The 16,519-nt window shown below is 38.6% G+C and overlaps 1 protein-coding gene across 1 annotated transcript; it reads right to left on the minus strand.

Moving 5' to 3' along the window:
- Window positions 1–2,649: 2,649 nt before the first annotated feature.
- On the minus strand, window positions 2,650–9,673 carry LOC147077129 (uncharacterized). Its single transcript, XM_085941003.1, has 2 exons — window positions 9,497–9,673; window positions 2,650–5,543 (listed from the first exon to the last, which is right to left on the minus strand). Exons 1-2 carry the CDS (start codon window positions 9,671–9,673, stop codon window positions 3,759–3,761), a joined length of 1,962 nt encoding a protein of 653 aa, XP_085797129.1. The 3' UTR covers window positions 2,650–3,758.
- Between the last annotated feature and the right edge of the window lie 6,846 nt (window positions 9,674–16,519).

Here is a 16,519-nt window from a genome sequence, read left to right on the forward strand (position 1 = left end):
ATTGTGAAAGAAGAAAAAGAGTTGCATTTAAAAGGCGAGCCTATACAATACTTAATCAAGCCCATATCACGGGTGGTGGCTATGTCAGGTATGTCAAAATTCATTGTTGTAATACTAGAAATATTTCCCCAAATACTGGGAATTATGTGTGTTTATTATATAGTTGTGTGTATCGTAATATGTTTTATTAATATTTTTAGACGTATTATAATTAAGTATAAATAATCATTTAAGTACACTGGCAGAGATGTAAAATTTACAAAAATGCTTAAAATTATATAGATACTTATACGAAGTGTATCATTAATTTACAGGAATATCCCCAAGGACAGTTTCGAGAATCAAGAAAGAAATGACTACAGCGAGTGCCTCCTCGTAACGCCTGGAAAAAAACGCCGTGGGAAAAATAAGATTGCATTGGACAGTATGGACTTATGTACCATACGTCAAAAAGTGCAGGAGTTTTATACTGTCCGCAAACAAGTTCCGGTGCTGCGAACCTTACTGGTTTCTTTAAGAGAGTGCATGGACTTTCAAGGGAGCAAAGAATTTTTACGGCGATGGTTACATAAGCTAGGGTTTAAATTTATAAAAAGCCTTTCTAAAAGAAATGTTATCATAGAGCAGGGGTTACCAACCTTTTTGTACTCTAGAGCACATTCTAAAATATCGGTAGGGTGGCGGGCACCACCTATTTTTAATCGACAAACTCCTTTCATAACTTCTCATTTTTCCATAATTTATTTTCTTATATTCATAATTTATTAATAAATAATAAACAAAAATGTTTCAAAATAATAAAACTATTATTCAAATTCCATACACACGGAGAAATGTATTTACAAAACGTAAACAAAGAAAACAAAAAACACAAATACAAAGAAAACATTTTATAAAAAAATAGAATATCAATATGTCAATGTGATCTTTGGCATTGCATATCATTGGCCAGTGCCTCATAATTAGGAGAGTATGACGACAATCTTGTTACAAACAATCATAAAGATGCTCATCGGTGAGTCGAGATCTATATCTTGATTTTATTTTATTAAGTTCATGTTTGAAAACAATGATTCGCATAAATATGTCGAACCGAAAAATGATTCAATTTTATATGCCGCTTTTTTCACAAATGGGAACTTTTCTCTGTCCACTGTATTCCAAAAGTCCTCTGATATTAAAGATTTAAGTAAAATATCATTCTTAAGCTCCAAAATTTCTAACTCTAGTTCTTCTGTCTTACCTTGAACAAAATCTGCAATACATGCGGCCATTTCCATTACATTTATTTGGCAAGTAAAAGGATTGATACAGAAGGAAACAATTGGCTCGATATCTGTAAACTGCAAAAATCTCTCTTTAAATTGTTTTTTTAACACTTGAAGATGCTTAATAAATAATGACACGTTTAATTCATTGTTACCTAGCATTTTATTCATATGTGTGAAATGCACGAGAGCGTGAAAATTCTGTCTCTGTCGAATAGTGGCGGGCACATACGAATCGTTCCGCGGGCGCCATGGTGCCCGCGGGCACGGGGTTGGGAACCCCTGTCATAGAGAGACACGACATAGTTGCGTGGAGAGGTAGATATTTCAACACTATGCGAAATAATCGACTTGGTGATAATCGTCCTGTGTCCTATGTAGATGAAACATACGTGCACGCATCCTATGTTATGAATAAATGTTGGCATAGTGATGATATTAGAGGAGTTTTGAAACCGGAATCCGCTGGTCCTCGATTATGCATAATACATGTTGGGAGTGAAAATGGGTTTAATAATAATGGATTGGTAGTATTTAAACCTAAATTAAAATCTGGAGACTACCATGACGATATGAATATAGCTAATTTTAAACAATGGGTGGAAACACGCCTTGTTCCAAACATTCCCACAAATTCTATAATAGTTATCGATAATGCCCCTTACCATAGCGTTAAAATAAATAAACCGCCAACTATGGCCAATAAAAAAAGCGTTATGAAAGAATGGCTGAAAGAAAATAATATTATATTCGAATAAAATATGGTTAAAATTAAATTAAAAGAAATAATTGATAGAAATAAACCACCGCCAAAGTATTTATTCGACGAGCTGACAAAGAAAAAGGCTCAACAGTAGATCGTCTACCACCGTACCACTGTGATCTTAACCCAATAGAATTTATGTGGTCACTTGTGAAAAGAAGAATTGCAAGTAATAATGTTGATTACCGAGCAGCTGACATGCAGAGGCTAACAGAAGATGCTTTTGGAACGATCACACCGGACGATTGGAAAAAACAATGTGATCACACAATACATTTGGAAGAGGATTATATGGTAAAAGATATATGTTGTGAGACTACGAGTGACCAAAGTTTAGTTTTTAGTGTCGATTTTGACAGCAGTAGTGAAAGTGAATTAGTATCGAGTGATGGCGAAGCCAATATGTCTGGTATAGAATACCTCACATGATGATTGGTTTAATCAATTTTTAATGTTGTGTCCTTGGAAATGTACTTTTAAAAGTTGTGTTGATGACCTTACATAATAATGATGTTATCAATTATTTTAATCTTATTTGTATTTACGGTTAATTAATTAGTTGTCATGGAACTTTTAAACCGATAAGTAGGTACATATTGTTTTAAAATTTATAATGTTAGGTGGATATAATTTAATTTACTTATAGAAAAATATTTTCACAGCAGGTATGTGTTTCTACAACAATTTTGCTAAAAATACGATTTAAAGTAGTAATTTTTAAATTATAAAAAAATGTAATTAGGTCATCAATATAATATTGAATATGTTATATCTTTCACTTCTACTTATTTAGTCATAATTTGTGTTCTCCTAATTATTTAATTCATAAATACTTGCAGCAATATTATCAGTTAATGTGGGTTCAATGATGGATTTTCTTCCAAATTCAATAATTACGCTGTATTAATTAACCTAATATAATAGTAATGAGGTGAAATTATTTGAAAAATTTTTCTATTGATACTTATCGAACAATGATTAGACTTATAAATTAATAACTTACTGATAGTAGAATTGATATAAATTAAAAACCTAATTTCGCAGGATTTGTTTTCTCAAAAAATGACAACACTGAGAAATATTCTATACGCGACACGGGCGACTTCCTGTTGTCGCCTTAATAATGTTGTCGTACAGTAGGTACATAGTTATTTATAAAAGCAATACCATTGTTATATAAATCAATTCCATGCTTCATCTTTCGTACTTTTGATTTTTCTATAAATTCATGCCCGCCTTGCATTCAAACCTCGACACACGGGTCTTTACCTAAAATAAACATTGGACAGCTAATCAAGACATTCAACTAATTGTTTATTAAACCGCTTGTTTGTGAGATCAGGGATATATTTAGGACTATTCAAATTTGACAATTATTAGCACAGGGAGAAGCCCAAGTGCTGAAGTGTGACAATGAGTCATTTTGTGTTTTTTGAGAGTACAGATTTCCAGAGATCTTTTAAAACACACATACCATTGATGTGGTTTTCACCAGTATGTCGCATTCTATGTATTTTAAGATTACCAATTTGCAGAAATATTATAAAATACCAATAGCATTGATGTGGTTTTTCACCACGTGTCATTTTATGCATTTATGTGATTAAAATTTGGATGTATTTTTTTAAACACACATCGCATTGATGTAGTTTTTCGTCAGTTTTTGCCATTTTATGTTTTTTTAGAGTACTAATAACAAGAAATCCAAAAAAAAAACACACATCGCATTAATGAGGTTTTTCAGCAGTATGATGTGTCATTTTATGTTTTTTGAGACTACCGCTTTGATAGAATTTTTTAGAGCACACATCGCTTTGATGTTGTTTTTCACCAGTATGCGTCATTTTATGTACTTTGAGATGACCGATTTGCAGAAATTTTTTAAAACACACTTCGCATTGATTAGATTTTTCAGCAGTATGTGTCATTTTATGTTTTTTGAGATGATCTATTCTCAGGAATTTTTTAGAGCACACATCGCATTGATGTGGTCTTTCACCAGTATGTGTCATTTTATGTGTTTTGAGAGAACCAACTTGATTGAATTTTTTAGAGCACACATCGCATTGATGTGGTTTTTCACCAGTATGCGTCATTTTATGTCTTTTGAGACCATCGATTAGCAGAAATCTTTTAAAACACACATCGCATTGATGTGGTTTTTCACCAGTATGTATCAATTTATGTTTTTTGAGATCACCGGTTTGCAGAAATCTTTTAAAACACACATTGCATTGATGTGGTTTTTCACCAGTATGCGTCGTTTTATGTCTTTTGAGATCATTGATTAGCAGAAATTTTTTAAAACATATAACGCATTGATGTGATTTTTCACCAGTATGCGTCATTTTGTGTATTTTTAGAGTACCGATTCGCAGAAATCTTTTAAAACACACATTACATTGATGTGGTTTTTCACCAGTATGTGTCATTTTGTGTATTTTGAGATAACTGATTTTCAGAAATCTTTTAAAACACACATTGCATTGATGTGGTTTTTCACCAGTATGTGTCATTTTATGTTTTTTGAGACAACCGCTTTGATAGAATTTTTTAGAGCACACATCGCATTGATGTGGTTTTTCACCAGTATGCGTCATTTTATGTACTTTGAGATTACCGATTTGCAGAAATTTTTTAAAACACACTTCGCATTGATGAGATTTTTCAGCAGTATGTGTCATTTTATGTTGTTTAAGATGATCGATTCGCAGGAATTTTTTAGAGCACACATCGCATTGATGTGGTTTTTCACCAGTATGCGTCATTTTATGTACTTTGAGATGCCAGATTTGCAGAAATTTTTTAAAACACACTTCGCATTGATGAGATTTTTCAGCAGTATGTGTCATTTTATGTTTTTTGAGATGATCGATTAGCAGAAATCTTTTAAAACACACATCGCATTGATGTGGTTTTTCACCAGTATGTATCAATTTATGTTTTTTGAGATAACCGGTTTGCAGAAATCTTTTAAAACACACATTGCATTGATGTGTTTTTTCACCAGTATGCGTCATTTTATGTTCTTTGAGATGACCGATTTTCAGAAATCTTTTAAAACACACATTGCATTGATGTGGTTTTTCACCTACCATCTTGTGACTAACACGCTTAATTTTATGTGAGCGATCATTCGATTGATATAGTTTTTCCTTTGTATGAGTCTTATCTGATTTAAAATGCTGAGACTTCATGCATGAAATGTAGTGACTATTCAGATGATTTACAGATTCAAACACTCCACAACAATCATTGCAAATAAAGTTATGTGGAAAATATGTAACTCTTCTCAAATTAATTCGAACCACCTTTGGCAAGTATAAATTCTGAACTTCTTTTTTTAAGTTCTGTTCGTCGATAGTTATCTCTGAATGCTGTATCATCATATTTTTGATTTTATCGGTTGCTTGTGTTATGTTGTTAGTGGCCAGGTCATTGTTAAGTGTATCTTTACTAACGATGTCCAGTGGATTACTGTGACGTGCTGTGAAACATTGCCGTGTAGAAATCTGTAAAAAAAGGTTGGTTCATTTAATTCAAAATTAATATAAAAAAATATGATTGTGTTCCTTAATGTTGCATAAATACTATATTGTGTTGATTGCTATAAATAATGGGGTTTTTTTTAAGATTGAAAAAATAGAACCAATCTGTGATACTGCGCTCACTAGAAATTTATGATGATCATACTAGAGCAACGCTACCAAATTATGAAAATTTACTTTAAAAAACAGACGTCAATTCGCGAAACTTATAATCCCATTTGATTGCAAAATTGCGTTCTGCGAAGAGGCTCATTTTTGCATAACGGGTTAATTAACACTCCCGTAGCTGTGAGGTTGCTACTATTACACAGTTGGTAATTGACACGGCCACAAAATGCAGGCCTTCAGCTAGCATTTTTTGTGACGATTTTATGACGTCACAAGTGTTTGGGTCCAACCGTTGATGTCGATTATACACCAAAGTACGGGGCCTACCTCGAGACAAAGCTAAAAGAAACATGTGATAAGTCCTATAGTTCAGTCTAAGTGACTTACAGCGACTCAGAGTGAACTGTGGATGATTTTTTTTTAGGCTGACCAAATGGTCTTTGTAAGAAAAAAAAAAATATTTAAAAGTCTACAATATAAGGTTAGAAATAAACAATTTTATGTAAACAACTTAAGCGATATCATTAGCTAAATGCTGTAAACTAAAGCTAATTTATAACTGTATCTTTTGCATTATGTAAAATTATTCTGCGTGTGTGATATTTTGAAACCGCGCGACAAAAAAATGTAAGAGTTCAAACCGCTATGAGATAAAGGGAGAAGCCTCTTTAATAAATACATCCATGCGAGTGAGCGAGCCACTCCTCGGAGTAGAATTAACTTATGAAAATACTTTAATTAATTAAAATATGATATCGGATAATGTTGTAAAGAAAATCAAATACTTAGATATTGTAAGTATTGGCTGCGTAGACCTAATGTAAATAATAAAGTAGTAAAAGTACGTACGTAATTAGTACATAATTATATAGTAAATAAATAGAAAAATAATTATAAGATTATCTACATTACATATTAATTTTTGCAAAAATAAATATACGCACAAAAATTCATGAGTAGGCGAAGGATTATAATATGTAATAATCTCTGGTAAGAAAATAAAATCAATAACGTGATTATCTATTTTTGAGCAATCGTTACCTTACTTTGAAAATGTTCTAATTGCACTTGACCATGTTTTGAGCTATGAGCGTTTGAAATTTGGAATGGTCATATTTTGAATATAAAAAGACATGTAGATAGAAGTCCGGCATACTGCTAATTCCCACTTTTGACCATAGATGACTCTGAAATGAACGTATATGATAGAACATGGTTAATAGAGCCTTTTCACATCAAAAAGTCATTTTAGGCCAAAATGTCAGTTAGAACCTTTTCAAAGTAAGGTAACGCAATGTAAAATTTAATTAAAATGATGACATTTGTATAGCATACGATTGCCTGCATGTGAATACATTTCCGATCAATGGGCGACTAGTAAGAACGGGAAAAAATTGTCCGCAGGGGAAGGTCGTGTCGATCCCTCTGCGGAGAAAAAGTTGGAAATATTCACTCGGGAAGAAAAGTCGAGATTTAGCCGCAAAAACGAAAGTGCATAAATGCATTTATTTGTTTTTCGTGAGAAAGCCCCTGTCACGATTAGACTTCGAAAGGCATTTAAAATGTAAAGATGTCGTAATTGCTTCGATATAGATACCCGGAGTTCCAGCGGCTAGCTCAAGTGTCCATCAAACTCCGGATTCACAAAAAAAAGAGTTAAACGATTGGAGATGTAAATAAAACACGGTCTTTCGTGCTCGTAACGTGGTCTTTTTATATTTTACATTTTTTATTTACACGTTTACATATTTTGTTTTAACAATAAGCTTCGCAGGTCCGTACACGTTGGAAAAGGGACGCTGACTGACATTTTTTTCTTTTTCAAATCTCGCGTACCCACGCCGTTCAGCAAAAAGGACTCTCGTGATTGGCCAAATTTTACCGCGTGATCCTTTCGATTTGACGAATCACGAGGACCACCTAGGCGCAGGCGCGCGGAGACTTCAACGTTCCCGGCAAAATTTATTAGATTTGAATAAGTACTTATATTTAGTCTTAAAATTATCGCTTTCATCCATCATCATGTATACTTTTTAAATTAAATTAAATGTATCTTAATTACACCTCCGCCCAATATGTGATTTTCACACACCGGACGAAGGCCTTTACTTATGAATAAAAAATACTTACGTGGTTGAGGAAGGAATCAGATTAGATGTTTTATGAAGCCGTTTCTAGAGGTCAGAGTTACGTTTCGACTTATAGCTACTAAATGTTTATTTTACACCGGGAGAAGCCCGCCTGTAATAGGGGTGTATCAAAACGGTAACCTATCGGACTAAAGACTCGTGATTTCAATTTCATTTTTTTTTTCAATTACTTACAATTTATTTATTTTTAAACATAGTGTGGATATTACAAATTATAGGTTTAATAAACATTATTATAAAGATTAAAGAGGAATCAAAGCGATAAAAATGAAGATATAAAAGGAGCAATTTGGTTAAACATAGTTATCGCCCCTCGCAATTGACATTTATTATCAGTGGCAGGTTGGTTCTGCATCTTAGGAGAATAAACAACTGATACTCTCTATTTCTAAAATAGTTATCAGGGGTACAGGTAAACACTGCTCAGAGTGGCAGAGATCTCCTTATACCTCGTATAATGATTTCGACTGATGGAAGGTAAATCTCATGTTTACTATCATTGAGGCCTATGCCAGGGAACTGGAAGTAACAATATTTATTTAAGAAAACAAAACATTATGGACATAACAAATCTAAATTCAAGACGTACACAACATGAGATATACATTATAACAAATATTACCCTCACAAGAGAGAAGAGAAAATAGAAAAAAATAAAATAAAATCAAAACATACTTATGTATAATAATTTAACAATATTCGTTTAAAAGTTCAAAATGTGCTACGGGATGGGATCATCAGTCTGATTACATTTAAAACACCAATAAAAACGACGTTACACTGATCACATTTTTGACATGCTGACTGAAAAACATTGTATCTATGTTAAATTATTGTTCTACTATGGTAAGAACGATGCAATGTCTCTTTATCAACAACAGGTTATTTTAATAGGGCCCTCCGCTCAGGCGAATACTTAAAAAAGACGAGACCGAAACTCCAGTATTTAGCTAATGTATTTCAATGGCGACTCGCTGACGGTAAATCTGGAATATCTCAGTTTCAAAACGTTCGCGAACGAAACCGAAGAGACGCGACATGCTAGTCTTCCAGTCTCTCAGTTTTAAGTCACCCATAGAACAGTGGTACCAATATCATTAGATTCGATAAAAAAACATATTTTCTTACCAAATTGGTAGCACTGAACTGAACTAAAGAAGCAATTACTAGTCAAGACGTCAAAAGTAAAAAATGGGCGACCCGATTTTTAATTAAAAATATGTGGTAGAAGTTGAGAAATACTCTTGCCTATATAATTACAGGCTGTGAGAATATTACCGTAAAGATATTACGGAAAAAGCTTAGATTGGAGTAGGAAAGACAATGGGTTTGACAGTTTGAGGTTATGAGATTTCAGTAGCGCTGTGGGCAAAGCATCAGTCACTGGCAAGTTTATGAGTTCCATCACCATTCAGTTTGTCAGAATTCAGTTTCTGCGTGAGCGGATGGCCTAAGTATTCTGATCTAGTATCTAAAATCTAATTTTGTAAATTCGAAGGAAAAACTATAGGTAGGTAGGTAGTACAAACGTTTTTTGTTCCATTGGATTATAAAACAATATATCCCAGCAATAGAACACTCCGTTTAAAAATTTACTGCACATTTGTCGACAAAATTATAAATATCCGCGCCTAAACAAAATATTAGGAATCTACTTACCTCTTTTAAGAGGACACATTTGCTGTCGTCTTCGATATTTTCCTGTTTGACTGTCACGTCAAATCGACCCTCGCTTTTGAAGTGATTTATGTCTTTCCATTGGTATGCAGCGTCTTTGATTAACTCCGCCGTTTTGTCAGACAATATTTCATCTATCGTTTCGGTTTTTATATCCATTTTAGGGTGTATTTGATATCAAAATCACTAAATACCTTCACGACCTCAGGCCACGTGTTTTATTCGCAATGCACAATGGCTGTCTGGCTTTTACCATAGACATTTGGACTGCGATCACAATTTATAATTGTCTGTGCTGTCTGGTGAACTTTTTATAAATCCACGAAAACATGACAATAAAAATAATAAACTAAGCAAACTATCCTATGAAATATCATAATAATATTATTAAAAGAAAGAAAGTAAGTGTGAAAGTATATTGGTAACTACATGGAATATGTACCGCACCAATGTGTTTTTTTCTAAATGATTTAATTTTATTTCAAAATTAAAAATATAATATACTTAATAATTCCGATATTTCCGTTCCATAATTGGATTCGAATTACAATTGGTAATACAATTTTTAACAAAAAATAATAGAAATTTCGTGACCGCGTACTGAAGTTCGGTGACAAAAAGATGGCAGCACAGTTTGGCACCGTACTGCTATAATTTGTAGTGTGTCTATGCCCAGTTAACGATGTTCCTGTCACTTTGATAATATCACGTCTGCCTAGGTAGGTATTCGCAAAATGGATATTAATAGGGTTTCCATGGAAATAAGCCGAACCGAATGGTTTATGACGGTCTCACCTTACGCCGAAACCGTTTATTGCCGTAATAAAACTTGTCGAGTGTTCACCCACTTATCTTCGGAATTGTATATACGGGTACCGCCCTGTTCCATTATGCTCCATTCAAATAACGGTGTTTGTACATGCGCGTCTATTTGAAACAAGTATTCCTTATATTAAAACAGAAAAATATTTTTTCTTTATGGTCAGTTTTTGATGTCTATGGGCACTTAACTGTCAAATAAATGACAATTTTTCACATTTTGCCGCTAGATATCCCTAGTGGTCCATATATTTTGAACTCGCTATTACATTTACTTTCATATTATTTCTTTTATTTTTCGATTAATACTACATTATGGCCGGATAATCCGAATGCCGAATAAACGTTATTGAATAAATAATCATTACAATATAAACAAATGAAAGTAAATGGTTATCGTGATAGTATACCTACCTACCATATAGGTAATTATTATGCATAAATCGATTCCAGCATAATCATGTGAATTGAGTTGTTGAAAATATTATATTACTTGTATTTATTTGATTTCATGAATCTGCGTCTGATGTGTATTTACTAACGAGACTCTATCTCGTTAACTAGACTAATCGAGACGTCGCCGCTTTTACGAAATTTGCGGCATTGTAGATTAGCTTTATCTACGAAAGCAAAGTTTAGTACCTATAAATAAAGAATTCATGATTGAATAAAACGAAGCACCAATTATAGAATCAATTGTAAAATAGATAGTACCATTACAATAATCAAAATAATACACTGAATCATAATGAAATACGGAAGAAAACAAGTACCTATGACAATTATCAACAAACGCGGGCTGTCAGTTGCGATCTGTCAAAAATGGACTCTGCCGAATTTAGCAATCGGTTCGCTAAACTTATGGTAGAGGGGCATTAGGTGTTCGGGTTCGGCGAGATGCTTATGTACTAAATTTGGATGAACGCAATTATACGGGCGTATTATATATCTGGCGTAAAATCGCATTCGAAAATTTTGGATGAACACCCTATAAACTAGAACATAGACGAAGACAAGATTGATGTTGTAGTAAATCCACATAGCCCAGTTTGTGTCGATGTACCTGTACAGCGTGCAAAAACCTCAGACGGCAATTATTATGTAAAACAAGAGAATGTTTGCAACATTACTACTATTGAGATAGGAACGTTTTGCTATACCTACCTACCTAAAGCTTTGTATTTATTCACTGGATTTTATAATGTTGTTAGTAATCTCATATCTATTATATTAGGTATATAATTATTAATGTAACTATAGGTACCTACTTAAAAGGTGCTATTCGATATTTTTTAAATTAAATCGGTTAAAGTCGGTTTGAGGCGATACATACAGGTGAAACGGCAAATAATTTTCAACTATAGGCGTGACGATATTTTGGACTCGCTGCCATGCGGAGAGATAACGTCTAGCTGGGAACACGTCAATTTGTTTCGTGATGGCGACGTGGGTATTAATTCTTAAATCATAAAAAGTTGACTAAAAACGATAGCTATTTACTTGAAAAAGAAACATGTCAATGAAAATATTATTATTGTTACTGATAGAACATGGTGTGTAAATTCCCACCTCCGCTTCCGTTATGTATATGCAGCCACGTCATACGCGGCCGGCTAACATAACCCTTACGTGTGCCAGATCAAAGAATTTAAGCCCTCATTTTGTCCCGAGCAGAGCCGCACGGGACTGGTGATGCAACCTTGCACCGAAGTGCGAATGCATGTTAATTTATATGACAACTATCAGTGACTTTAATTTGAAGAGTCGCAATGGGAGTCGAGAGTGTCCCGCCCCCCGTACGCTCTTGCGAATTTAGTAAAGGCCGCAAAATTGGCCTCGGTTGCCACCATGTCCGCGTGTCCTATTGGGCCCGAATGGGGTCGGACCCGGGCAAACAACTCCGCTCGTTCGGGGCCCATAAGTGGACAGTCCCACAGGACGTGCTCTGCGTCCTGCTGGTCGTGTCCACATGAGCAATCCGACCCATGTCCTGCCAAACCAAACCCCTGCAGTTTGGCCGCAAAGTTTCCATGGCCAGTCATGAATTGACTAGTCCAGTGGGTCGGCACCAGTCTCCTCGTCATGTGTCTCACCGAGACATCTGTAATGTATAGAAAAGTCTGGCGGCCCGTAGAGGAGGCCACCCATCTCGCCTGCCATGCCGCATATGCGGTCTTGTAGACCAGCTCAGATACAGTCTTTCTGTAGCTCACGCCCTCCACTCTCGATGGCGGTGTCAGATGGACACCGGCGAGAGTTGTATTGATCCTCCTCATAAGGAGAGTGATCGATCCTCTAATTTGAACGTGCAAGTCGAGGGGAAAGACCCCGCAAGGACCGCTAGGGCATCCGAAGATGTGGTCCTATAGGCCTTAGTAAGGCCAATCAGAGCAGCCCTCTGTCCGCTAAGCAGAGCCCTCTTCACAATTGTCAGCGAGGCTTTGGTGTGCCACACGCTGGAGGCATAGCCAGCGATGCCCATGAATATAGCCTCGTAGGCGATTCTCAGGGCCCGAGGCTTTAGGCCCCAATTGTTGCCCGCCAGGCGAGCAACCTTCTAATAGGCTGAGTTGGCCTTAGCCACAATTACTTTAGCATGCGTCAAAAAGGTCTGATTCTCGTCCAGAACGACCCCCAAGTAGGTCGCCTCTCGAGAAAACCTTATAGCAGAGTCGCCGAAGCGCACTTCGGGTGATCGCTTATTTATGTTTATCCTTGAGCTGCCCTTGAGGAGGATAGCTTCCGTTTTGCCAGGTGCAAATACAAGCTTATTAAGCTTACCCAGTTAAGGATTCTCGATAATGCGTCCTTAGCTACGCGCTCGAGTGTCGGACGGCTCGACGAGCCAACTAGTAAAAGAAGGTCATCAGCGTACGCGACGAGCGCGCAGCCCGGAGGCAGAGGTAACGTCAAAACATCGTCAAAAAGTATATTCCATAGCAAGGGGCCAAGCACGGAACCCTGCGGACACCCCATGGTGGTCTCCCTGTAAATCAATTCAGTGCTAGAGTCGTATATAACTTCCCTTTTATTAAAATAGCTTTGCACTAGGGAAAAGAGGTCCCTCGGGATCTGCCGGAGCCGAAGCTTAGATAGAATTAATGGCCACCATGCGGTGCCGAAGGCACCGGCTATGTCCAAAAAGAAGCCTGCCACAATGACTCCTTCTGAGTCCTCAACAAATTTCTGTGCAAATCTGATAGCGTCCTCAGTAGACTTGCCAGATCTGAAGCCAAATTGCCTCTCCGAGATAAGGTAGATTCTCTCAAGGTGGTCCTCCAGTCTTCTGCTGATTAACCGCTCCAATATCTTACCCAGCACTGGCAGAAGAGTGATTGGACGGTACGCTTTTGGGTCATGCGGTGGTCGTGTGCTCATCTTAGGTATAATCCTAAGGAGACCCTTCTTCCAACAGTCCGGGAAGATGCCCCTACTCATGCAGTCAGCATACAGCCCGACTATCTCATGAGGTGCTCGAAGCCACGCCCTTCTGGCAATCACATTGCTGATCCCATCAGGTCCGGGGGCTTTGCCTGCCCTGAGGCCATCAAAAATTAATCCCACCTCCGACTGGGTAAGCTCAGGAAAACGGAGAGTCTCCAACGGCAAGATTGCAGATAGTCGTAGTTGACAGTTTCTGTCATCTTCATGTGCCGTATGTATGTCCTGTGGAATTAGAGCTTCCAGCAGTATGGATGCAGAATCTGCGCTGTCCATTGCAAAGGTGCCATCGGGGCGCCGCATAGCCGCCATGACTTCACCAGGCCTTGAGCCCAGCTTTATCACTAGGAAAGGCGGTCCCCACGGATCATAGCCCCCCATTTCAGAGACAAAATCCCGCCAGTGCTTTTTCTTGGCTTTATTTAACTCTTTTTTGAATTTTGCCCTTGCGGATTTTAAAGCAATCTCCGTAGGTTCGTCATTTCTGGGTAAGTGTTTCTGAGATCTTCTAGCTCTTTGCAATTTTCTTTGGCCAAGTCTCATGGTCCTTCTCAAAGACGTCAATTTTGGTATCCACCATGGCGCAAGGTTGGGTGGCCTCAGAGAGGTTGTACCCAGCGTGGACTCCGCAGTTTGAGTAATGAACGCAGTCAAGTCATTGGCTCTTTGGTGGAGATCGTCAGCCGACATGGCAGAGGCCAGTCCACCAATTTTGACGTCAAAAGCATCCCAATTGACACCGCTTGTCCGAAAGCGCCTGGAAAGTAGTACGCTCTCGGTTTGGCTCAATGGAGCCGCATCTCCCGCAACTCTGAACAAAAATGTGATCAGACGGTGATCGCTAGCCACCGCATCCGTGTGGACCTGCCAGTCCACGGCGCGTCTGGCAACGCCACTGGATGTCAGAGTGACATCAATATGTTACTCACCATTTCTGGTGGAGAAAGTGGCCGGCCCGTTAGGGTCATTTAGCACCGTCAAATCAAAGGCGGCCAAGAGCTCCTCGAGTGGCTCAGGTTTGTCCTTGTTACGTCTGGGCCCAGAGGGGGCTCAGAGCAAGGAATGGACGTTAACGTCCGCCCCAACAATTATCTGCTTGCCTCTGCAAGCATATAAGATTTTCTCCAGTTGTTTTGTGCAATACAGGGTAGAAGAACTGTACTGAAAATACGCAGATATAACTACAATGGAGAGCCCCCTGTTATTAGCAATCTCCGCCACCGCGAAGAGCTTATTGGATAGATGCGAGAGATGCAACACAGTCAGTGCGGTCTCAATCACAAATATGCAAGCTAGAGATTTCGGGGTAGCTTGTATGATACGGCCACCGCTTAGGCCCCGATTGGGACCAAAGGCGTATGGCCCTTGTATCATAATTATGTCCGTATTCTGATCCCGAGCAACCTCAAGCAGCTCGGCAGATGTGGCTCGACCTCTGCCCAAGTTGATCTGAGCGAAGGAGATCATTGCGGACAGTAATCAGTGCGGCTTCTTTCCTCTTCAATAGCGTGTAGGCGCGCGGGACAGTCGGGATCGGTAACCAAGTGACCGTTCGGCTTCTTGTAGCGCGTGCACGCAGGGCACTTGCCCGGTTCGTCAACGGTGGGGCAGTCTGCTCTGTCATGCCCTTATCTAGTGCAGTGGCCGCACGTTGTAACCTTAGCGTTGCAACTCTTCGCCATGTGTCCGTATAAGTGGCACTTTGCACACTTGACAACACCGCAAAAGTCACGCACAGGGAACGAATTCCACCCCATGAAAAGTCTGCCATCATTAAGCAGCGCCTCTCGAGCCTTTCCCGGAATCGACATTATCATATGACAACGTTCGGTCTTCGGTCCCGCCTTGTGGCTCAGTTTGGTTCCAGCGTAACCCTCAGATGCAAGGCCAGACGCCTCCTGGGTATTGTTTATGATTGGCTCCTTGAGCTGCTCTTCTGTCGTCTCAATGGGTACATTAAAAATTATGACGCGGGGAAGCTTTCTCCCCGCGACTTGGGCCTTTAAGCCGGCCTCAGTCAGCCCAGGAGCAGCCATGAGCCGCTTAGCCTTGTCGTCACTTTTGGGATGCACGATGATCCCGCCTCCCCGGATCTTGCGTACCCCGGTGATGTGCACCCCCAAAGTTTCAGGCACAATAGTTTTCAGGACCGCTTCCTTTGTGGCAGTCGATTCTTGGCCCTCCTTAATCGGATAAAACATCACCCCCGACAGTTTTCGGAGGAACTGGTAGCCATTCGGAGACTCTAGTTGGTTGAGCCTCTCTACGGGTTACGTCACTCCAAAGAGCCCTGGGAGGAGCATTAGAAGGAGCCTGGATGATGGCTCTCGTTAAGGAGGCACGATCCTTCACAATTGCCTTGTGCGCCTCCAGCTCTATCGCCATGGCCCACGCTTCAATGATTGCCATCTCAAGCTCCTCGGCTACCGCGTTTACGGTTGCTCTGGCAATACGACTGTTCTTCTCGAGGGTGGCAAGCGCCCTCTTGATGGCAATCGTCGCCCTAGACGCATTTTCCTGAGACTCAGAGAGAATACTCAAAGCCACGGGACTGATCTCCTCGCAAGATGCTGAGGTTGAACCAGCCCTTGACTTAACGCCCTTGCCCTTTGAAGTGGAAGCGCTCTGCTTGTCTTTCTCTTTTTCTTTCTCAGGCCTTTTATCCTTGACCTTGGGGGCCTGCTTTGGGTCACCAATACCCTCAGCCACGTCCGACTTCCGCTTCCTAGTGGACATTCCTTCCAA

Source organism: Rhyacophila brunnea, unplaced genomic scaffold (genome assembly GCF_057557595.1).
Source record: "Rhyacophila brunnea isolate RB1 unplaced genomic scaffold, BYU_Rbru_1.0 scaffold_13, whole genome shotgun sequence".
Lineage (NCBI taxonomy): Eukaryota > Metazoa > Arthropoda > Insecta > Trichoptera > Rhyacophilidae > Rhyacophila > Rhyacophila brunnea.